The following is a 25,410-nucleotide window of genomic DNA, read 5'->3' as shown; positions in this document are numbered from 1 at the left end:
ATCTTGGTCTCTGCTGCCTCGGTTTTCAATCAGTCTCGCAGAAATTCTACAACTTTATGATAGTGCAGAGTCTGATTTGTAACTTTTACTTGTAAGGCAATTTTAAAGGTGTCAACTCACTAACCAGATAAGCAGGAAGTCAAAGGTAACTATTTTATGGCTCACTGGAGGGTGAGAACCTTGACTTGCAAGACTCACAAGATAAGACTCTGTGGTCATTGTGATAACATTTTATTCATTGGTCACTTTAAAAAAAAATATATTTTGAACTATATTTGGTTGTCTGACAGTTTTCCTTTTTATATTTATATCAGTTGTAAACTATTCAGTGTGTATTCTTTCTATATAAATCATCAGTGTGAAGGCATACACTGTCATCTGCTACCTTTAAAACCTCATCTTACTGACATTAGGACAAGCCCAAGTAGGACGAATTTGGACCCTGCCTTTAGTCTCACCCATAAGTGCGGCTACAACCAACCACAAAAGACCGGACACATTTAGTTGAGTGTGGAAGTTCTTGACCTCGGAAATAACAGGTTGACAAAATAATTTGAAATGCAACGTCCGCTTACTTTTACCAGAGCTTTCATCCACATCTCACAGTCTTTGTCAGGGGATGGAGCCTCTTCAGTGGCCTTGGAGATGTATGTTCGTATATTATATTTTCTAAACTTTTCAGAGTTGATATTTTTCCACAACTGATCGTCTCATTGTTTTTATTTAATACCTTGATGTAAGTTTGAAAATGTGTAATGTATTGCTTTTGGAATGGCTTTTTCCTCATTCCCTGTGTACACCATGTTGGTTAATGATACTGTGGCATGTATAGTCCGCTGGTATAGTTCTTTTTCACAGCAGACATTTTGACTTGTAATAGGGGGAAAAGTACAGGTGAAACAAATTTTGTTGATGATGGCTCAGTTCCGTCAAGTGTCCCGGTAAGCCTTGCCAGTGAGCCCGCATGCGCAATACCAGGACCATGGAACAAGCTCACCTAAATGGAATGCACTTGTTTTTCAAGGTATGAATTGTAGCCGTGTCTGAATTACACACACCTGAATCTCTTTGGTGCCTCTGCACCTGACGAAGGGCCTATCTTAGAAACCAGCCTTTTAAGATTTAAAGTGAGCAGATGTCAGTGTTGCATAGCATTATTTACATAACACTTTTTGTGTAATTTGTCCTAAATGATTGATTACTACCCCACTGATGCAAATATATTAGTTTAGCACATGTGCAAAACGTGTTGCCTAAGCATAGTCTTGTATAAAATCTGTATAAAAAAAAGAAGGGATATAATCCCGTACTATATTGTAAAATACACAAATACTGTATGTTCATATATACCATGTATATGACATATTCAGTATCTATAATTGAATATGGACAGCTTCTGTAAACTTTACATCTTTGCTTGAGATGTAATCACAAAGACAGAAAATCAAAATGCAATATAGTAAGAGTTAAAAAGCATGCAATTTGCATGTCTAGTGCAAAGAAATGAAAGTGTGCTATTGGTCTAGCTGTCTTCAGAAGGTTCAAGAATTTGTTCCTTGTTGTTGAAGCCTTTGGGAGGGCGGACTGCTCCCTACAATGCAGGCCTGACAGAGACTTTGTGGAAGCCCCTGGAAACGACGGTGTGGCTGTTGTTGTGTGAGAATGTGGCCAACAGCAATTTAGTGCCAGGTGAAGTGGCCATGATGGACACCTTCTTCACTATCGTCTCGCCTGGCTTTAGAAGAGACAGCCTGGGGGAGAGAGAAAGGAAACTTCATCTTTTAAAACTTCAAGAGATTTGCTCTCAAAACTGATCATTATATATGGTATATATATATATATGGTATTCATTATATGTTCATGAATACCACCAATTATACAACCAATCTTTTGCGCGTACAGACTCCCAGAATTCACTTTCTGCCCTTTTTCAAGCCAAAGAAACAAATGCCAAAGCAGTTTTATTGGTCCAGTATTTGGTAGGATGATTTATGACATCCTACTAGATATTTCTGCTGAATCACTTCTCTTGTTAGCCAGCTTATTCCTCTATAGCATGAAACTTTTACTGTCTGTGCTGATAAAGAGCCACCGTGGCTCCAGGGGTCTGAAATAAGAGAGGAATAGGACCAAACCACGAAAAGTTGGACTCAAACGTTTTCCACACTTTCACTGACAAAGTTTGTCCAGTTAAAGCCATAAAAGAGCTGGAGGAAGAGTGAAAGAAGTGAAGGGGGAGGGGAGGATTAAGTCTTAACCATAAACAGGGAAACAACAGCAAAATGCAAATATAACATTGAAAAATGTAGTTGTTGTTATGTTCTTTTACAGTGAGGTCATTCTTGTCTGATATGGACATAAAATTCTCAAAAAAAACCTCCTTAGGTTTAATGAAGAGTTGTTTTTTGGATCACTTAAGTTAACTTCAATATCAATTAGTGCTGAACAGACAATACCAAGTGGCAGATTAGTAGAAGCAAAACACATAAACTACCTGAGCCTAACCCTTGAGACTTGTCAACACAGACAAACCTGGCAACCCTGAGAAAACAGACTGTCTAAATCAGACTGTCACTGTCTGCTTAAAGACAGAGGAACCAAGCTCTTCACCCAAATAAAGCACCAATACCTGAAAAACTTCGGGAAAATACTCTGAAAATGCAGTCATTGCCATTTTTGCGGGGTACAGTTGATTAAATTTGTTCTTAAATACAAGCTTTTTAAAAGAATAATGCAAATTTTATTTCAAAGAGCTCAGCTGTAGATTTACATGAAAACCATTTGTTTTGTCCCTTTTTTCTTGCATTCTTAACTACGACATGTACATTGTAACTATTGCACAAGCTTTGCCAATCCCCCAAAAATTTGAAGTTTAATTTGAAAGACAGAGAGAAAAAGGAGAGGATATCATTGTATGTATATAAAGTTAAATTTAACCCCCCAGGCTGACGGTGCCTTGCTCTACCACAGAACTACACAACTGCAATCTCATGCAGAACATTATGTTCGAGCTGTTGTACAAACATACCTGACCGCATTCCCACAGCACATTTGTCAGACACTTAAACCACCAATCAGATCAAACAGATAAGAGAGATATGCATAACATCACAGGAATCTAACCAATTTCTTTTTTTTTTTTTTACAACACCTCTGTTTAGCTAAGGAGCAATGTAGGCAGCTATTGACAAATTCAAAACTGACAGACTTACCTGGCCTCATGTTTGCCGTGCAACAAGCCACATCCCTCCACAGTCAGCACAGATTCATTCAGAGCTTTGGTAAACCTATTAGTGAAGGACACCTGGGCTGTGTGCTGCTCCTTCATCTGGATGCTGTCGCCTCCTTCGATCTGCAGAACAGCAGATGACATGATCAGATACTAGACGACCAAATCATCTACTCACTTGCTCAAAACTTTAGTCCACATTGTGGATTTTATCAGAAATCACATTAGACAGATTTGCTGTTACAGAACAAATCAAAGTAGAAAATACATAATGTTTAAAGCAGCACAGACCACTTTTTCTGAGGTTACTTGTCATTTGACACTCTTTTTTTGTTTTATTTCCACAGGAGGTGAAGGTGGCTCATGTTTGTGTACATTCATGCCTCCAGCAGATTGAAAACCTACTGGTTGACAGGAAACAACGGGATTTAATGCCATTGACCATAGCATTCCGCGAGTATTTATCAATGGCAGCTTCTTTGACAGCAAAACATTGTCTCTTTGTGTTCAACAGGGGAGTTGCTTGGGGCCACTTTTTTTTTTTAATTCTTAAAAAATGCTTCAACATATATTAAAAATTCTGATGTAGTTATGTATGCAGATGACTCAACTCTGATCTGTGCTTCAGCTAAATGAATAGAGCCGAAAGAGAACCTACATGCTGAGTTGCATACAATTATTATTAACTGGGTGAGAATGGACAAATTAGTACTGAACATTTGACTTTTTTAACACGGATATTATTAAGATATGCAGCACACCGAAGAAAGACAAGGTCATTCTCTTCAGACAGTGAATTATAATTTGGCAAAATACTGATGAGGCATTTTGACTGTGGTACCTCATGCAACGTAAGGACATTTTTGATATCCTTTGTATGTGTTGCAGTGGATTCATTTTCATTTTAAGCTGGATGACCTGGGTATGAAATGCACAGGTGATGCAAAATGCTAATTACTCATTATTGTAGTACAAGCCACCTATCCTGACCCCAAGTCAGGTGAGCATGATCCAGATGTGCTATGACCTGGGCAGTAGAGATCAACATATGTGCAACATGTGACCATTTCTATCTGAAATCAGGACTCAGCAAAGGGAGCAGAATTTTCATTTTCTGCTTGTGTTGACTTGATTTTCTTTTTTTGTTTTTGATTGATTTTTGAGGAAAAAGCGGAAGTATTGTCAGTTGAGTCTCATCATGATCTAATTTAGTCACTGTGATAAGTAATTAGATTTAGGTCACAGGTTACACAATTGCGCAGAGAAGGGGGACTGATGCTGAATGTTTCTCTGATATGATTTCTGCTCCTCATTAACCTAATAACAGTGACAACCATAAAGAGATCAAAGCAAGGAAGATGAAATATAAAGAGAGAGGAAGACAGCGCAACATAATTAATTCATAATACTTTGTAAGCTGAAGAGATGGGAGGCTGGATACTGTTGTACCTCTATGGTTATCTGTGGTGTCCTTATGTTGAACTCCTGTGTATCCAGGACTCTTTCTTTAGTCTTCACATCCTTTATCACCACAGCAAGATTCACAATGTCGTCACCTGCCAGGATCGACTCATACTCAGAGGGCGGGATGGTGTGCTGGAGTGTCAAAACTGCAGAGAGCGTAAAGGATGTGGTGAAAAAAAAGCTAAACAATCAGATGGCGCAAATGATTCCCAGTGTATGTTTTAAGGTTCTGTAGAGGTTTGATTTATCAAACAGTAATGTACATGTGACAGAGCCAATACAGTTAATAGTGCGAAAAATGAAATACAGTGCCAGGGGCTGTACATACTCATAGCGGATGTGAATCTGAATGTCTTTGTATTCAGAGAGTTACAGGCCTCCTTACCCTCATGCGGCTGTATGTGCACCTCTTTGTGTATTTTCCAAAAGCTCTCCTTTGGGCCGCTGTTGTACTCTTTCATCTGGGCGTTGAGGTGTTCCATCAGGACCCTGGGGTTGCTTGACTGGTTTTTGACCGTCACATACATGCGAATGCTCGAACCCACTGATGGCACCCCATCTATGTTTAGGGACACCTCCAAACTAGGTGACCTTCCTCCTGGAGATGAAGGTGGGAGATGTGTACATTGTCTCAAATGGCTACTGGATAAACTGATGAAGAAAAGGGTGCACTTATAACATATTAAAGATATACTACTTCTATTGGTGACGCTTTGAGTCCCAGAACACATAGGTGACACAAAATGTTGATGATTCATAATTAACTGTACACTACAGAATAGAGTATTGAAGGGGAATTGAATGCTTGGAGTGATTTCAGACACAACACGAATAGACAATCTAAAATGCTTTCACCCAAAGTTCCTTATTTGCACAAACTAATATTACTACTTCTAATATTGATGTTACTACTACGGAGCTTATAGTGACCAAATAGCATATACATCTTCAGCAGAGTTGGTCAGTGGGAAGTGAACCCGACACCTAAACATACCATATGGCATTGTGAAAATTAAGCCAAATACTGACTAGACATATGTTTGATGTTTGACAGTATAAGTACTATTAAAGCTTACCTGCCCCACTTCTCGTTGTATAGGATTCCGATGTAGAACATGAGGAGAAACTACCTTTTGTAAAAGTAAAGTAAGATTTTGTTATGAAAAAGCAACAGTATCAAATTTACATGGTAACATGCTCGACAGTTCATAAAGAGGCATAGCTAGACTACATGTTGTGAGTTCACTCTTGAACTTGGCTTTGTGGAGTGGCTCATCTTAATGTGTGAGTGATGGAGAGAGCTGTCAGTTATCTGTTGAGTAGCTTACTTGAAATGATATTTGCCTCAAGCAAATTTATTTATGCCCTCACCAGATCATAAGAAGCAAAATGAGAATTGCGGCTTTTCCAGCTGACAGAAATATCTGGTGATGATTTGCGTCAGAATGTGACCACATTAACTTTTGTTTTTGTTGTCCCAGTTCTGCACTGTTTGTCTTTCTGTAATCCTTCAACCACATATTAAATGGCAAGAAAAATTCAATTTTATGGTATTTGTGTGCACATATTTATATTTGCATAGGGAAAGGGTGGTGAAGATTTTTACATAGCCACTGACTTTGCAACTTTATCGTTTTTACTCTGGCTGCTGGTTTCCCTCCTGAAAAAAGAACAGAAAACGGGGATAAAAACTTCAGAACACATGTGGAGAACAAAGATGGATGCTCTCCATAGGGTGGAGAGTGAAGATGCTTTGTTACACAACCACTGACCTCTACTCATTGTGTTTCTTGCGGTGCCTTCTGTTTGCCTCTGTTTGCCTGAAAAAGGAAAGAAAATGGGGAGGAAAACGTGACTGCATGTGGAAAAAAGAGAAAAAAACACCGTACTTCAACTGTTTCTACATATTTTGGACATATCATGCTGTCTCTACTCATTACAGAAATTGGCTGCTTTTTAAAGAAGATAGACAGTAAAGTATCCAACCTTTTTTTTTTTTTTAATCACACTAAATCTGTCTTAACAGACACTGGACCTTCTCTTACTTTGCTTACTCTTATAAGTGTGTGTCAGATTCTCTGGGCTGTCTGAGCCAGCGCTCTTAGTGTAAATCAGCTGGCCCACCCACTCAGTGTCCACCGCTCTCCCCACCACCTGTCCATTGTGTAAAATTAAGCGTACGATGTCAGCGTCAACGGAGGCATAGACGAACGGGGTGTCGTATGGGGCACCAAAGCAGTGTTGCTGAATAGCAACTACTGGGGAAGGTCCACAGCGGAATATCCCTGTAGAGAAAGATGCGTTCGTTGTTAAATATTAGTAATATAACATTCACAAATCAGGCACCTTATCCATTATTTTCCACTCTGACATTTACAGAAGAAAGAAGCTCTCAGGTATGTCTAGTAAAGTCGGTGTTTGGCATTTCTATCCAAACCTTTAACTGTTATATCATCTAAATAAATAATTGCACCACGTTGAAGCCCACTTGGGGCAGGGACCCACCGGCACTCTTTTCCTGGGGGGTCGGGTCCAATACCTGCCAGCCGTCAAACCCTGCACCGAGGTCTGGTCTTCTCATCCAGCACTCCACCCACACATGGAAGTTCCTGCAGGACATAAAGGAATGGATGAACACATATTTGCAAACACAGAGACTCAATCAGAAAAACGAGTATGCCTGCACCAATCAACACGGACATGCGGGCACAGATAAATAATATACATGATCACAGGCAAACACATCGAAGTAGAAATATAACAAAGGCGTCAAACATCAACCCATAAAAATGCGGGACACTACTCTTCTCCCAATTCATATGTTCATAAGAAACGTTCATTAAGTTAATGGTAAAACAGTCAACAGTGTGCTCATTCGTAGTGGAAAAAAAATCAATTCAATGCTTGATGAAAATTCCGCTTCAGTGTAAATTGTCTGATCATACTGATAAAAAAGCCATTAAAATACCAACTGTTATCTTTAGGGACTTAGAGCAAGTGACACCAACCAAATGCTGTCCTTTGACAGGTTGAGCTTCTCCCCTCTGCTCGAGTAAAACTCTTCAACTTTCAGGCTGGCATCACCGTCATGGGCTGCATTAAAAACTGTCACCACCCTGGAGGGAATCCCCAGTACTCTCATCACTGTAAAAAAAATAAATAAATAAATAAAAATCAATCTTTAATATCACATGTATAACCAAATTAAGGCCTGGAGTATTAACCCTGCTCAGTAAAAATGTAAAGGACACAAAATGACTTGATGATGATATTTTAAAGGTTATTCATCCAAAAGAAAAAATAAATTCTCTCTGCCTGGTAAACACTGTTATCCTTCTAACTCTACACCCAAAGTGCGTTACACAGGCTTTTTTTAATAAATGTATTTCTAGTTTCCAAGCCCAAGCTGAAATTACCTGATGACATCATCAGGGTTATCTTCTGGGTGGTTTAGACTTTACAAAACTCCTCCAGTGGCACATTGTAAAACTGTTCATGGGCTGATCCCACATTCATTGGAGTTATCGTAAATACGAGTTTCTGAAGTATGAAGAAAATAACATTTGTGTCAACTCCCAAGCTGTAATTATGGCTGGGAAACTTGGATTTTTCTGAAAGCTTCGACTTTGCTTTAACTAATATGGAATTGCTTGAAAACCATGCAAATATGGATGCCACACATAAGCCAAAGACTGTGCTTCAGTGTAATTAAATTAAACTTGAATGGAAATGGTGTTATATTGTCAATGCAGTGTATAAGTCCTCACGATCAACTCTGTTATCATATAACTGTCTTGATCACGTTAGCACTTTGTTAACATGGGAATCTTTCCTGATGGGCTAAGCTAAACTTTCCCACACTTTGGAACTTGTAGTGGTCTATATTACTGTATTTTTTTTTATTTTATCCCAGTTATAAGTAGCCTATACTTCATGAAAGCAACACTGTTGATTAGTCCCAGACTTTGCCTTAAATAGATGGGTGATAAAGGAAAAAAAACACAGTGTCTTGGTGAGGTGTTGGTTCCTCAAAACCAGTGCTAGTCTGAGTCTAGTGCTGAGTCTACAACTGAGCTCTATGACTTGGCGTCTACTGGATGGATGAACACCATTCTTACGAAACACATTCCCTTATTTGTCCTGCCAAATCTCCCAAAGGTGATCAGTTGGATTGGGATTTGGTGACAGCGAAGACCATAGCTTATGATTCATATCATTTTTATACCTAAACCATTGTCATGCCCTGTATTGGATCATCTGCATTTGTTATATTTCTCCACTTATTTAGGTTTCAAGTCTTAGGCTTTGCCTTGTCAACAACTTCTGGAACTAATTAACAAAATTTCTTTCTGGATGGATGAGTGACTAATAAATTGGAATTAAACCAATAAATCATGTAAAGTAGATACAAGTATCACTATAGTATAAATAAAAAGTTTTAGATGGAATTAGATTAGCCTATCAGGAACATTGTAAGAAACTTTTGATGACTTTCGTACTATGAATGCTACTGGGCCCAACGGGCCAGTTAAAACTCCATCAGACGTAGGGCAACTGCTCTGCGTCTGATGCGTCCAATATGGTCAATAAAACTTAAATGTTACCCATTAATTTTGATATAAATACACTCTTGTGTCCCAGTTACTCAAAGTACCTGTGCAGAGGACGGATGCAAAGACCCAGCACTGTCCATAGCGCACAGGGCTGAAGTTGGAGGAGACCCATTGGTGAAGGATTTCAGCACTGCCGCTCCACTCGTTAGGTTTAACACCACCTTTGTAGCTGCCCTGCCACTTCCCCTCCAAAATACCCAGGTCGTCATTACAGTTTACCTTGGACAGGAGGAGACACATTATTGACTTTTCTTTCTTTCTTCACTGTGAAACTGCCAAGAAATTTGTTCTTAAATAAATTCCAGTCTTGTTATTGATAATAATTGTCACAAATTTGGCATGAGAGGGAATTCAGGTGCATGTTTGTTCATATGCTGCATATACAGTACAAAGTTTTTGTGAGTGTTGTCTCTCACCATAGCACAGACCACCCTGCTAAGGTAGACAGGGTCTGCTCGTTGAATGTAGTCTTTGTGTTTGTTACTGAGGTGCTGTGGGGTGATCTGCAGGAGCTTCAGACATGCCTCCAGGACCCCAGGCTCATACTGCACATATGGAAACACAAATACAACTGTACTGTATTCTTACCTGCAAATCATGCTATAGTTGCATGCTGCTGAATGTCACATACCTGACCAAACGACCAGGGACGCTGATTAATGTTTATATTGCTGCCCATGTACACCAACCCATAATCACTCTTGATATACTCTTGTTTGTGGACATCCAGTGGCATGTACACTGTATCATCTGAAAAGTGATGGCAATGGTGTGGGGTGACTTCTATAACAAGATAATAGCAAAAACTTTAGATAATAACAAGAAGGAGAATTACTTCATGGACCCACCATTCAGCCAAGGGTTGCAAAGCAGCACAAATGTTCCCACTGCGTAGCTCCTTCTGTTCCATTTGGTCTCTATGTGGACCAGGAGGTCATATAGAGCCACCGAGGATAAAACAGGGGAGCAGATGTAGATGGTGACTGACGCAGGATGCATATTGCCTGGGTAGATTTTGGCTGACCATTGATGGGGGTCTGACTGCATGTCAGAGAACTGGACTGGGATCGTCTCTGACAGACCGCCTGTATGGTGAATGAGAATTTACTTAGCGCAGGTATACATACCATTTGAAGGAAAAAATAACATTATTTCTCTTTTACAAATGAAAAACTGAATTCATAAACGATAAAATACACCGTTGCTCACATCAATACATTCAGGATCGATTTAGCTGTATAAGGGACATTACAGAGACAGTTAGGTGACTTGATGACTACTCTAACTGCCACTGTTACACTATGTTTTAACATTTACCATTATCACATAATTGTCAACTGTTAGTCCCTCCTGTCCGTCTCTTTTCTGTACTTTCATTTACGCTTTTTAGAAATCTCAATTTGCGGGTGAGTTAAATCCTGTCAATATTTCCTAGCAAACAACAGGTGGGATGAAAAATGAGATATGTATATAACAGAGCGTTAGAAGTGTTGGTATGTGTTTCTTTTTATTTTGGACAGCGCCAAGCTAGCTGTTTTTTCCATGTTTCCCCTGTTTATGCTAAACTATGCTACTACTTAGTATTTCCAAGAATGCTGAAATAATAAAAGTAAGTTAAAAAAAAAAGAGTCATAAAGTCAGCACATTTACTTTCAATAATACAATGATACTTATTTAAAGTTCGCTAACATTAGCTAAGATCAGCCACCACAAACTACTTGTCATACTAGACCAAGTAAGGCTGGAGCAAAAACACCCCTGAGTGTGTTGGATTGAGCATAGGTTATTATTATCGCTTATGAATGTAACTTTTCATCTGTATGACTGTGTAATGTTATTTTTCTTTCATAAATTACAGTCTTGCTTTAAATGTGAGCAGACTTAATCTTATCATCCATACCGAGGCAAACCTCCAGGGCCAGGCTCTCGGTGTGAGGATCCCACGACCGGCCGTGAAACATCAGAGTGAACTTGAACGGTTTCCCTCTTCGCACCACCAGGTGCTTTTTGCTGAGCCCCTGCGTCTCATGGGAAATGTGGTTGTCATGAGCCTCAAAGTTGACTAACTTCAGTTGGCAATGACCATGGCCAGTGGCTGGAGAAACAGAAGATATGTTATCAAAACCACACTGATCTGAAGATTGTAGGAAAAAAAAGAAAAAGTGGAGCAGATGCTGAAGAACAAGGAGGGAAAGACGGGGAGAGGAGAGTTTTGGAAAGAAAAGGTAAAAAAAAACAGCCAGTCAACTAATTTTAACACAACATTTCCTCCTGCTGCATAACATCAGAACAAAATGCTAAAAAACACATTCAGTCCAGCCAAATACTGAGCTAAATGTTATTAACTCTGAGTTTTGTCTGTAGAAAAACTGAACTACCTCTCTTTCACATGCCTTTGCAACACCATCTTCACATTCTGTCACATTTCCTGCTTTGCAACCAAGCTATTTACATTCACAACTGTCTTTGTGCATTTATTAACTTTACTTACGCAATACATCTAAAAGCAACCAGTCGTTTCAACAGAGAAAGAAATATAGAGATTCTTCAGTGGAATATCCTGATAGAAGGGTAATGATGTGAAGTCACTAATTTGAAACTCTATCCACTGGATTTATGGTGAAATAATACTTGTATGTGATTTATCTGATCTGGGATATGTTAATAAAATTTTATTAGCCAGTTTCTTGCCATGCCAGAAATGAGAATCTAAAATGACAATTTCATGTAAAATCATAAGAACGTATGTCAATACTATCAAACAAAACTTTAATGTAATTTTAAAGTAACTCAGAAGCATGCACACGTCTTTCTCTGGAGAAGAAAACATTTCAATTTAAGCATGATTTGCAGAGCAAACTCACCACCATTGTTGTGCGTTGTCTGTTGCTTGCAGTCCATGGTCTGACACCAGGACTTGCAAGTGACTGGGGGAATGACAAGCATGCTCCACCTTCCCACTTATAAACGTCTCCATCGTTTCCTGTGATCATCCCCCACTGAATGAGTATTCTTTTTATTTTTTTAAATATTCTGCCCACATTGGTCCATATTGGCAGACTGTTTACCAGTAGGACAGACACACCCCATTCACAAACCCCCCACACCTTTCTCTGGAAAAGTGACATCGTGTGAAGTCGCTGTAGGTGACTATAGGAATGAAGTCCTTCACATTCCAAAAGGCTTGTGTCAGAGATCATTGCGATGTCTTATGAGTACATTTACAGCTGAGAATGAGTTATTAATTATAGTCAGTGATTATAATCCCCATTCGCATGCCCCATGCACATTTCTCTAGAAAAGTGTTGTAAGTGCCTGAGGGAATCTAAACAAGGATCCTCCCAAACTCTTCCTTTTTTTTTGTTTGACATTGACCATCATGCATCTTCTGCACACTGTGATCCAAAGCTGCACGCAAAACCCCAGTAATAATCAATTTAACAATTATTAAACAATATATATATAATATTTAACACTGGTGGTCCCAAATGTCAAGAAATTTAAGGTGACCTGATGTACAGCGTTCTACTGTATTGGCTCTTTTTACCTACCAGACTCAACAGAACGACATTTAAATTCATTTGGATTTCCTAACCCAAACAAGTTCTATGATTCGCCCATAAAATACACTGGGTGACTGGAAAAGTAAAAACTCCTGTGCAGTGTAAATCCATTGAATGCAACAGCCCAGTAATAAATACCACCTCTATGTAAGGTCATATTTTACAGACATTTTACCTCAAAGAAGACTCATGACTAAAATCCCATTTCAGAGGGAACTGACCCTATTTACTACCACATATGATGCACTGCTGTCTGGGTTTCTCAGCTTGTTTTCTTTCTCTGTGCTGCCTTGGGTGAAAGGCTCCATCTAGCTACATAAGTGAGAAAGTAGTTGCCTGTATGTGACAAATACTGCTGGAAAATGAGTTACTGACTTCTAAATGTATGTTATTACTAGCAGTGGTTATCCCACAGTCTCATTCCTTGATTTTAGTAAGTGTAGCATAATGCGGTGCGCTGTACTTCCTCAAATACAGGAAGTGTGAGGTTTTTGTTTTAAACAATTAAGGTTGGAATGTCAAACGACTACAAAGAGGTGCAAAAAGAAGTTAAAAAAAACTACAAAGAGACACAAAATGACCGCAAAAAGATGCAAAACAAACACAAGACAAAAAACTGACTACAAAAGAGGCCCAAAATAATGACAAAGAGACAGCCTGTGGTGCTCACTTTAAAACTGTGTACCTGCCAAGTGTGGTACACTGGTGTGAAAATGTCTGTTGCTCTTACAGTATTTAATTACAATAAATACTTAAGTTATGACAAATTAACGCAATTTGTTAAATGGAATACTATATTTTTGGTATTAGATTCCCCTTTGTAGTACAAAAAGATATGCAAGTGAGTCAAATCAAAATAGTTCAATTTTATTCCTGTCAAAGAAAAAGTGATACAAAAGGGCATATTGGAGCCCATTAATAATTCACAAGTACAAACCTGTATTTTTTTAACCCAGAATGTAGCTACAATTAATAAAATTCGTAAAAAAAAAGAAAAAAAAAAAGAAAAAGGTGATTGATTGGTACTTTGCTGCATAACCAACAGTTTCCCTTAGAAGCACTTTGAACAGCAACTAAATCAGGGTTGGAGTCAATTCACTTTCGTTCTGTGACATTATAGCTATTTCATAGCGTTTGTTAGCAGACTGAGCTTATAGACTTTTCTATGTCCTACAGTGACTTTACCACATGGAAAAACACTTTTTTATAGATATTGATAGTGTTACATAGTTTGGATCAAATGTTATATTTCATGATGAATTCAATGCAACTCTGACCCTTTATTTCAGAAACTTGTCACTTGTCTGCCTTTCACCTGCTTTGATTCCTACAGCTCCCAAAGATACATACACAGAAGATTCTTTTTAAGTTTTAAGTGAAGGTGATTTGATTTCAACCCTGGTGCAAATGTTACCTTGAAATTTTCTTTCAAACAAAACCCAACAAAAAACCCTTTCAAAAAAACCTGAAAACACTGCATTCTTTTGCCATGACCGCACACAAAAATAAATCCTGATTTGACTATTCATTAATAATTCATATTTTACCCCAACAAGGCACTGCATTTGTCCTGCAGAGAACCAAAACATGACAAAACTTTCACAAAGGTTGACAACATGAACTGCTCACTTTCAGCGAAAAATGTCAATCAGTTCAGCTGCTGATGGAAGCTGAAGCCCCCCCCTGAAAAAACAAAACAAAACAAAAGCCTAACATTTCAGTGGCTTGTAACAATGCTGTCAGTTCAAAACTTTTCAGATGCTGTTGAAATTATTTGCTGGATTTTAAAATTTCCACAGACCAAAAACTATGGTTACAAGGTTGTCACACATTCACATTAGCGTCTGAGGCACCCAAAGGCTACACTACAACACATGTACAACCTTAGAATAGCAACGTTGCCTTCAACTGCAGTATCGATAATCTCAACTGATGTGACTGACAAGGCCAGTACTAAACAGGGTATAAAGAACGAAGTTACACATGAAGTCAGTTCAGTCAAAATGACATATATACTGTGTGAATTTTCTTGAAAATATTTTTTGGCATCATTAGCCAATGCAAAGGTTGCACATGCACAAAAGGTAAGACAGGGAAATATATTCTCCATAAGTGAAAAAAAAACAACAACAAAAAAACATGGCAAAATATAAATGTGCTACTAATGAGAAGCTAACTTCTTTTCACCACTAGAGGACACATTTAACAATACATGATTTGCTTGGAATTTTACCAGGTAAAAATATGGGTGGAGAGTCCCTTCCTGCCAGAAAATGAATGAAAAATGCTTTACCATTTTTCTATTAAAACCTTTTTTTTTTTTTTTTTAAATAAATATGAAATTCAACAAAACAATTTGTATTTTCCACACACATGCACCCGCACACATATTAAAACCCTATACTTCAGGAATGCATTAACATGTTAGCTTAACATAACTTAGAACAAGAAAAAATGATGCAGACATTTCTAACTACAACACACGAGACGTAGCAGGACAGTCTTTCCATCTCACACTGAAATCGTGATGTGAAAACATCTGTTATTGCTGCTTATTTCAACCAAAAATCAATGTGGTTTCAACAGAAACACGACCAAGGTGTGTAGTAGCATGTGGAGATGAAGCCTGATGATACTATATTAGAAAAACGAGAAGGAATTGATCCTTTTGGAGCTATGATAAGCGGTACATCCCTTTTCTTGGTTAAGGTCATTGATTTAAGGCATGAACATTAACTTCCTGATCTGATGTGCACATACTGAACGTTAACGGGATGTCCCAGTTGAATTCCTTTCAAGAGTCCATGACTTCCACTTAACCCTTCCTGAAGGCATCACTGCTCTACAATGATCAGATTGATAAAAGCGGCTGTGCTATAGATGCAGCTGTGCTTTAATTCACCCATAATGATCACCTAACCATTACTGAATGCTTTCAGAAAACATGCAATGAAGAGTGAATGGTTTTTGAGCCTCTATTGAACTTCTTTAACTGCTGGGAGCTTTCCCAATTGACAACAGAAGTCGGTTGGCTCAGGAGCATTAGTCTACGGGCTTCTGGTAAACTTTACTCACTTGAACCCTTGGTTGAAAAAGGTGAAAAGCTGAAACAAAAAAAACAAACAAAAAAAAAAAAAAAAAACGTGCACTGTCTTCAAGCATCTTCTAAGCCTGTAAAAATCTATTATCAACCTATACGTCACCCATGAAATACATCTAAAACAGTCACTCTCATGTTGCATCAAAAACATTGATTTTTGCTCTGCTCCGAACACCTGAGACTATGGCTAAACGCCTAGCTAACTAATAGAGAACAACATATTCAGTATTAGTTTTTACCTGCTAGCATAACTGCAGCAGTCTATCATCAGCTGGTTTCCTACACACAACTTTAATTGCTTATTTTTCCTTCGAAACCTAATTATTTGTCAGACCGTGGAGTTTCTATTATTTTCGTTTAGACTCCCTAACATGGCTGCTGAGCACTTGAGTTATCTCCAGACACCTAAAGGGCAAATGTGGAAACATTTTTTTGACGATGTGAAGAAAAATAACCTATATTGCAAATGCCAAGGTAACCCTTTAGATGAGGGTCCAGTTTCCCAAAAGCATCTTAGTTCTTAGTTAATGTTCACCCCACTGAAAACGAGTTCAAATCCACTGACGGCAGGCTGAAAATAGACCATCAGCCCTTAATTACAAACTCTTGTTAATCCTCTGTGGAACATGTGCAAATCTAATCTGGGCCTGGGACGTCACTGTGGTTACAGAGACGTAAGAGGATCCAGTTTTTCAAGATTCCAGTGTTTTAGACACAAATTATTTTTGAGGGAGACGTTTTGAGCTTATAATGACCTTCAATGTGAAAAAAAAAGAAGAGTGTGAAACTACACCATAGCTCTGAGATGCTTTCCGAAAGCCCAGCCATGACTCTGTACTACTATTAATGCCGGGTTCATTTGAGCAGCTTCGGCCGAAAGCTGTGGGATGCAAACTTTCCCCCTTTGGAGAAAACACTTCAGACTGAGCCGTCTAAGAAACCAGCTTTATGAGTTGTAGCATGTAAGCTAATCAGTGTTAAGGAAACCAGCCCAATAAGTCCATACTCCACACACAAACACCTGCACAATCCACTTGGATAAAACATTATCAACAACACCAAAGACCTCACTTGGTACAAAATATCAAAATAACATTCATATAAATAATTTAAATAGCTATAGCTAAAGCTAAAGTCTTGGTCTAAAATGTTTAAATGGCCAAAGAGAAGTGCGAATAATGTGCTGTACAATCTGGGGACTTTTTAAGATTTTGTACTTGGGGTTGTATTTTAGGGATCTCACGCAATTACTACGCAAATAATTTTCCTTCCCCCCACACTCAAAACATTAAGTCTGTGTTTTTTTTCCTTTTACAAAGATTTGTCCATAAAATGTTGATTGCCAGCCCTCCTTTTAGAAGCCACAGGGGACAGAGGAACAGTCCTAAATTCAGAAAGATTTTCCCATGTTTCTCCTCCCCCTCCTCTTCTGTTTCATCTAAGTCTCCCCCAAAACTTGCGACAGGTCACCGAAGTCACAATCGAACAGTTCGCTGATGCCTTCGTGGTCTTCCAGTCCAAAGTGGTAGTCGTGACTGTGAGGGGGGGACAGGTTGATGAAACCGTCCAATGGGAGAGGGAGGCCTTCTCCGTTCAGGAAGTCCGAGGAGGAGAGGGGTGAGAGGTCAAAGTCGGGCATGTCTCCAAGGCTGGAAAAGGGGTCGCCTCCCAGGAGCGATTCTGTCACAAAAAGTAAAATGTGAAAAATAAAGCAGGACTGAGAGGATCACAGTGGCAACTGTTGGTACTGGATTTGGATTTACTGACTAATGACTTATTAATGTTTAATCAACTGATCATTCAGTCAAAATCAAAAAGAGATGTCATTCTTTGTCCTCGGTTATTTTTGGAATTAACTGACAGTACATATCATTCATGTAATAGATTGTTTTCATAATTACTTTCATGTCACAGGAGGAGAAGCAGAGATGTTATATAATATAATGGAGAGGATCCAGATATATATAGTAAATGCTCACAATGCTCAGTAAGATAGTACCGGGCACTCAGATGGAACAAAACAATTTTTAGCCATAGTACTAATACCTGCGCTTTTCCTGTTCTGTCAAGTTGAAATGTCTGCTGTGAAAAAAGCCTTTTACATCATTAAAGTGTGAGGGGAAAAACATTCAAGTTAAAAAAATTGGAACCGATGTCTTAAAAACGTCCTCCAAATATTACCCCATCCAGTGAGGAGAAACTCATTTTGGCCGCGTGAGTTCTATGATACAGTGATGGATTTTAAATGTCTCGCTATAAAATAAATTAACATTTCAAGTTAGCAAGATAATTAGCCTTTCCTTAAGAAGAAAATGAGAGAGAGGATAAGTGAGGGAGGTATGCAGGAAGGACATGATGAGTAAGAAAGGTAACGTGTGAGAAACGTTTATATTCTGGTTCCAAATGCCAAAAAGGAACCTCGCATAAGGATTTCTGTCATTTGTGCCTCGGACAAGTTGCTACGAAGTGAAAACGGCAAGCCTCCTTTGAGTGCTTCAATAAACTCTCTAGAAGGGAGGAAATGATGACGGCAACTGAAGATGATGGCTCAGCAAACTGAGAAGAGCAGGATGTGTGTGTGTGTGTGTATTTCACACTGGTGACAGATCAGTATTCAAAGTCAAACGGAAATTCAAAATAATATTTGTTAAAATTTCATCAAAATTTAAGTTCTTTATATATATATATATATATATTATTTTTTTTAAATATATTTTTTTTTGTTTGACAGTGTTGGTGCTGTAATTTAATGGTGCAACATCTATGTGACGATTTTTAGCCCACGCTTAGTCCCATCTGTGATTCCCCTACGCTATTATGTGTTGTGATATGAATCACTGGTAAAGTACACCGTGCTGAGGTGACAGGGCTACCTAACTGCCGATGTGTGTTTTGACAATCTGGGCATTTGTCATCACCACATCTGGACCCATGAGGAAGAGACAGCTCACGCTAAGTGGGCCCCCTCCTAAAACAGTTTATAGCGCAGGACAAACGCAACACTGAGTGTGTGAGGGCTGCTAATGAATAAGCAGGTGTTGACAAAAAAAAAAAAAAAAAAAAGGAAAAGTAATATAGAGTGGGAATCTGCGCTGATGTTAGCAAGTCTAGGCTAACTAGCTTCCACTTTCTGAGTGGGATCCAAATTTTACAGCAATAGGTCCTCCCAAATTGGAAATGTTCTAAAGAGAAAGACTGTAACTGTAAATAACCAACGCTTTCATTTGTATTCATGTGGCCATAGTTCAATTCCAAACTCAATTCTATATACTGTATGTGGTTAATGTTTATATTAATATGATGAATGTTACATTTTGCCTGACAAAGACAATGCAGGTCGAGACGTTGCACTGATGCAAGTTTTGACGAGCGCAAAGCCTCCCCTTCGCCATCGCCGCGGTCTGTTGTCCTGCGCCTGTATCCAGCTGGGGTTGGATGTGGGCACCATCCACGCTTTTCGCTTGTAATGTGACGAAATGTAATGTTGACTCAGGGCTGCACTGCTCACATTAACACAGAAGACAGGGCCAAGGAGAGGTGGCTAACGTAGCAAGGGGTGGCATAAGAAGTCTCTGTGCCTTCTTTTCTCCCCATTATGAATCAACTGACATGAATTCGTTATGACCACAGCGGCTGCTCTCCATGAAGAGCTTTTTACAGCTAAAGTACCCTTCAGGCTTTTGGGAAGAGTATCCCTCAAACTGTTACTGAAACTTCTTATTTGAGAAATTCCAATACGACGTATATTTACTGACTGACAAATGTGAACGCTCACCTGTGTCACCACCTAACACCAGTGATGAGGGGTCCTGCTGGGAGGCTGCTGTCACTGTGGACGATGTCGACGCTGGGGATGACAGGCCCACCTCCACGGCGGCAGCTGTGGAGCTTCTGGCCTGCGATTGGTCTGTAGGTTGTGTGGGAGGCGGGACCAGGGAGGGGTCATCATTGGGTTTTGAGGGACTACTTTCTGTCATGGGGCTACAGACGCCGGAGCTGTCTTCTGGACAGAGGAAGACATCGATTGGACCCCTCGTGCTCTTCAGTGACACCTGGTAACCCTGAGAGATGGAGGCAAAATATACACTGTCAAAATAAACATGGTTTAAAAAGCCTACAGTCTTTTTCAAACTTATTTTTGAGGCCCGTACCTCGCTGGGTTCTGAAACTTGCATCTGGGTCTCCGGTGGAGCTCTGATCACCATCACCAGCTGGTCCGGGGTATCAAAGGACTTCCGCAAGTCCTGGCAGCGCACATAGCCCAACGTGATGAACACAACAATTAAGGAATACAACACAGCTGCAATGGGTTTCATACTACGACTCACAGAGTCCAAGGCTTTGCTGTCTATACAAGTTGGCAAAATTAAACAGAGGGGGAGGAATGTGAACAACAGCATATAATTATGTGAAAACGAAAACAGACAGCACAGTACGGCACCACTGGTAGGACGACCTCTCTGCTAGTCCCTGAGCAGCTACCAGTTTACAAAGGCTGGTAACTTGGTAACACCACTGCTATAACATCTACCTGCTCTGTTTGACAGTCTTGATCATCATATATCATATATTAATCAGAGGATCCACCTTTTATTTTTGTTTTACATTTATTTATTCAGGGCACATTTGCTGAGCAAGACTGTTGGGGAGCAGTTGGGGTTTAAGTCCCTTACTCAAAGGCACCTTGGCAATGGAAACCATCCTGTCCACCTCTTTTCCTCCAGTGCCAGATTTGTCTTGACTGTCCGTGGACCGGACCAGAGACCTTTGGGTCACAAAATATTGAGTCGAAGAAACACAGACATTTGCTTTGAATTTACAAATGCTGTACATGACCCCGGCACATGCAACTAGACCTCACTTGTGCTGCTAGAGTCACTTTGCATTCATCTTATCATGGGTCATCAGTGTGAAAACACACTGCCTCACACATCTGGTGAGTCAGAGCTAGTGTTGGTTTTGTAACCGGCTTCGGTTAGGAACACCTGATCCTGGTCAAAAGGATATTTCTTGTTCTGTGGGTCCTCCGTGAGCAGTTGGAGCTGCAGGTTGCATTTGGAAATGAGCTCGTCCAGCTGCTCCTCAGCCTCTGTGAGGTTACACACCTCCCTCTGCAACTCCTTATGGCGGGAAACCAGTGCTGCATCAATTCGATTGCCACTGCAGGGGAAGCCAGCACAGGAAAATGAAAAAATCTGAGCTGTTTATGGACTATATAACACACATAGCAGCCACTTTGAATATTTGAATGCAGTAATAAGGCACGTCCTGCTTATTGGTTATAATTCTTAGTTTATACTCTTCTACTTTGCACCAATTTCCTCACAGTAGTATTATTAAGTCTGGTAATGCATTTTAGGCTTTTTTGACTCACAGCCATTGGATATTGTTCTTGGACTTCTTGGAGATGAGCTGGATGCCCTCCAGGACGTTGGTTATGTCGTAGATGCGTCTCTTCTGGACATCCAGGACCTGCGAGGCCCAGTTCAGATCCACCACGCCGTCAGCTGACTGGGACAGCAGGCTCAGAAAGCGCTTGGTGGTCAGGTTCAAGGAAGTGTCATACCGTGACTTCTCTGTCGTGGTTCGAGGAACTGGAGAGAAAGGGAAAGGGAACACGTATGCCCTTTAAAAAAAAAAAAAAAAAATGTTGCTTACAACCACACTGGCTAGTTTCTCTCCTTGTAAAACTACACCCTTACGGGCCCACAGAAAAACTGAGGACTATAACTTTTACATTTTTTTCTCCAGTTGTTGAATTAAACAAGACACATTCTGGCTGCATCTTGGCTTCGGCGGTTTCTCAAATGTCCTTTTGAGGAAGAACACTTTTCATTGAGATTCACTCTAGGTAGGTAGGTTCAATTAGGTATGTCGTGAAAGCAACTGAAGGATGTTTTTTATGATGAGTTCTTAGTTAAGGGCAGAAAGGGGAGAGTTTGGTGGATGACAAGGGCTAAAGGATGTCACATTTAAATGAAACATTACTTTTTTTTCAGCTGGCTACTTAATGTTCTTTGTTATATTGTACATTATCTAAAAACAAATGTCATTCATTTGAAGATTTTTATATTTGCAGTATATTTTATTCTATTAAATTAAACATTTACATCATAGAAAACAGTAGATCTTTAGTACTTCATACCAGTTTATACCAACATATTTAAATATAACCAATTCTTCAATCTCCTTCCTGTATTATGTCCTATGCTAACATTCTGTTTTGAAGAAGGTCAAATTGCATGATTCTCATATACTCACATCTTAGTCCACTAGTTTTGTGTGTGGTGGAGCTGCATGTCATGTCAGCCGCCCAAAGCATAAGGAACATATCGCTTCAGAGTTGAGGTGTTTTTTTTCCCCAGATATACATCTGAGTTTGCCAAGAAACAGGTTTCTCTACTTATTCAGTGGAAAACTGGGATGTGCTGTAACGCTCCAGGTGTGCCTCAGTATCAGTGGAGGATTTCCACCCCCGTCCCAGAGGACTGTTAAACAGGCTGTCAGACCTTAATCATGTGCAAATCTGATCATTTATGGAATTTTCAAATATTCTAAAAATATTCTAAAAAATGATATACCATTATGGGTGAACTGAACTCGATCACTATCAGTGTTGCTTCTAGAGAGAATGTGGGACATGAGATAAAATGCGTCACTTTTTAAGTACAGTGTTGTAGTAAAAGTTCTGCTCCAGTTGAATTCTGTGGAAAACTTCCACAGTAACCAATTATTTCATGTTCTTGCAGTTTTAAAAAAAACAAAAACTTATTACAGCTACTGTTCAGACTCCTTGTCAAAACATTATTCTTTGTATTTACCCCATTTTAAAAGATGGAACATGAATGTGAAGATTTTTATGCTGTGGAAGTGCAATGCTCGGATGTCTAATTAAAGACATGATTCTGAATGGCAATCTGCATGGAGAGGGTTTTTAAAGTGTTTCCGACGTCTGTCAGCCATCAGTCTCCCAGAACAGTGGCACTTCTATTTCCACAAACACAGCTACAGTGACACCATTTTTGTAATTTTGCCTCTGTACACCACCACAGTGGACTTGAAAAGAAGCCATCAAATCATTCTTTATGCAAGAATGGCAAAAATGTGTGTTTTTTTTTTTTCACCTTCTGCTCCAGGAAATATTGATTTTCATTGTTTTCTAATGTCCTATAGACCATTAATCAATTAATCGAGAAATTAATCAGGATGGTGCAGCGAAACCATCTTTTCTACTTGAAGTCTGTCTTCTCGTTTTCCTTTTGGTGCATTAAGTAAAACGTGACTCCCATAAAGCAACCATTCAAACCTCCTACCTTATGTTTTGAACTTGTGAACTGCAACGATTTTTCAAAGTCAACGGGAGACAGAAATTGACATAAATGAAGTGATAATTAATATCATTCTTTTGTCACCTCAACAACCAATAGTTTTAATTATTTCTGCTACTAGTCAGCCTGGTGAAGACAAAGACAAGTTGGCAGGTTGCAAGGTCAGGGTGTGTATGGACTGGATGAATGGATGGATGGATGGATGGACGGATGGATGGATGGAGCGCTCACTCACAGCTGATGTGGTGGTTGTGCTGGGAATTTCGCATAACACCGAAAGTCAAAAGAAAAATTAGCGGAATAAGCTATGAGCGTGCTGAGTGTGTACCTCTGGGAGGGGCAGGCGTGGAGGGTGGTGCTTGGCCTATGGACGGTCGAGCGGTGCTGACATACTGGTGGTCACTATCCAGGTCCAACTTCCTCTTCACCTGAAGAAATACAAACGGTTGCAGGAAGAAAAACTGTCAAAAAACTACCGCGATTATAAACTACGTTATTAAAATAACGTAGTAATCATGTACTGGGAAGAGGGCAGGAAAATGAACATGACTGAAAAAGAAACCCCCTGGTCAATGGAGAGCAAAGAAAACTGTCCTAAATCAACAGGTGGGTGAACTTACACAGTTCTGCTATGCAGGCAGAAGCACTTGTATGTACACATTTCAAAATATTATGTTGACAGTCCATCGGCTAACCACCTCCCGTCTTCCCACACTACGCCCCTCTCTCCTCACCGGAGGCCTTCCCAGAGCCGGGCGTCTCTTGTCCTGGATCCCCACATCAGCGGGGCCCTGGGGCGTGGCAAACAGCAGGATCTCCCCCGTGCTGGTGGGGGCGGTGGCCGGGTGGAGTCCTTCATTGCTGGGGCTGGTGATGATCACTATCTGGTGGTCCTCGCCCAGGTCAATACTCCCAGAGTTCAGCAACGTCTCGAAGTCGGCCAACAGATCCTCCGATGTCTGCCCCGTTATCAGAGTCTCTGACATGGCAGTGTGTCACTGAGTACCCCTTCACTTGACTTTGGGGGTGTCGAGGGGTCACAAACTAAGATGCTGGGGTTGGACAGAGGATCAACACGTACTTGCATTTGCTGTACTCAGTGAATTTAAGGTACAATGGTGAAACCCCTTGAAAGTTTTCTTGCAGCTGTTCATAGGCAGCTCAAACATCTCTATAAAATGTTTCTCTTTTTCTATTGTCTATGTTATTGTTCAGAAAGAAGCTACTACACGCAGATTCTAACTAGCAATATAACTTTAACATAACGTTAAGTGATTATTATTCCAAGCAACGTGCTAAATCGATTTTACACTTATGGTGAAACAGCAAGACGGGATGTTCTGCCAAACAGGAAAATTGGCAAATAAAACAATATTGCTAGATGCATACCAACTCTGCGCCTCGAGGCTCAGCTGCTGATATGTTATCAAAGAGAGTCAGACATTGGCCCCGGCAGTTGTGAACGCTGGAGGTTAGCGAGCTAGCAGGGGAGCAAGCTAATCTTTTGTTTTCATCTCTCCTGTCAGTACAGCAGAGCCGTGAGGCCTGGCCACACTGCCCTCAACACAGCTACCGACCCTGCTAACGAGCTAGCTCCCGTCCGCACCACACAGACCGCCACAAGTTCACGAACAGCCCGGTGCGGCCGCCGAACTAGCTATTTACGGCTATAAGACTATATTATTTCGCCTTACGCCCGCGATCGGGCTTAGTTAGAGGGCAATTAAAACTTTATAGCAGCTTTCCAGAAGTAAGCTATCGAAATAAAATATCTACTATGTAGAAGGCATCGCCATATCTCAAAAGCATCTTTGAGAGTACACGTATGAAAGCGAGACTTAGTTCAGCGGAGAATACATAGAAATCGTTTAATATGAAAATATATGGCAGATTAGCATGCTAGCTAAGTTATTAGCCGCAGTTCTTCAACCCCCTCGTTTTGTTGGGGCACGCAGGAAGCAGTCCGACAAAACTGGAATTAAAAGAAATAAAGCGGTGAAATACACACGCGTCCTTTAAAACAGCACCCGCTGGTCTTTTCGTTGTTAACGCCGGGAGCGGTCCATATATAAAAGTGCAGCCCCGACCCACTTATCGGCTGTTATTGTTGTTA

General features: G+C 40.0%; 2 protein-coding genes across 4 annotated transcripts; both read right to left on the bottom strand.

Annotated features, from left to right (window-relative positions):
- Positions 1-1,591: 1,591 nt before the first annotated feature.
- Positions 1,592-12,252, bottom strand: LOC120804470 (protein-glutamine gamma-glutamyltransferase 2-like). The gene is made up of 14 exons (XM_040153946.1): positions 12,171-12,252; positions 11,207-11,401; positions 10,155-10,391; positions 9,938-10,056; positions 9,723-9,851; positions 9,348-9,525; positions 7,702-7,837; positions 7,199-7,302; positions 6,729-6,978; positions 6,334-6,353; positions 5,079-5,291; positions 4,679-4,839; positions 3,213-3,352; positions 1,592-1,751 (listed from the first exon to the last, which is right to left on the bottom strand). Exons 1-14 carry the CDS (start codon positions 12,250-12,252, stop codon positions 1,592-1,594), a joined length of 2,124 nt encoding a protein of 707 aa, XP_040009880.1.
- Positions 12,253-13,782: 1,530 nt separating this feature from the next.
- Positions 13,783-25,394, bottom strand: e2f1 (E2F transcription factor 1). Of its 3 annotated transcripts, none has more exons than XM_040151702.1 (8): positions 25,306-25,339; positions 24,032-24,349; positions 23,626-23,725; positions 21,344-21,563; positions 20,977-21,129; positions 20,121-20,235; positions 19,745-20,030; positions 13,783-17,649 (listed from the first exon to the last, which is right to left on the bottom strand). In XM_040151702.1, the coding sequence occupies exons 2-8, from the start codon at positions 24,281-24,283 to the stop codon at positions 17,408-17,410; spliced, it is 1,368 nt and encodes a 455-aa protein (XP_040007636.1). In that variant the 5' UTR covers positions 24,284-24,349; positions 25,306-25,339; the 3' UTR covers positions 13,783-17,407. The 3 variants fall into 3 exon arrangements, with proteins under 3 accessions (XP_040007636.1, XP_040007637.1, XP_040007635.1); XM_040151703.1 differs by lacking the exon at positions 25,306-25,339 and adding an exon at positions 24,687-24,706; XM_040151701.1 differs by having other exon boundaries at positions 24,032-25,394.
- Between the last annotated feature and the right edge of the window lie 16 nt (positions 25,395-25,410).

Source organism: Xiphias gladius, chromosome 18, assembly GCF_016859285.1.
Source record: "Xiphias gladius isolate SHS-SW01 ecotype Sanya breed wild chromosome 18, ASM1685928v1, whole genome shotgun sequence".
NCBI lineage: Eukaryota > Metazoa > Chordata > Actinopteri > Istiophoriformes > Xiphiidae > Xiphias > Xiphias gladius.
This window is presented reverse-complemented; position numbering and strand designations above follow the sequence as displayed.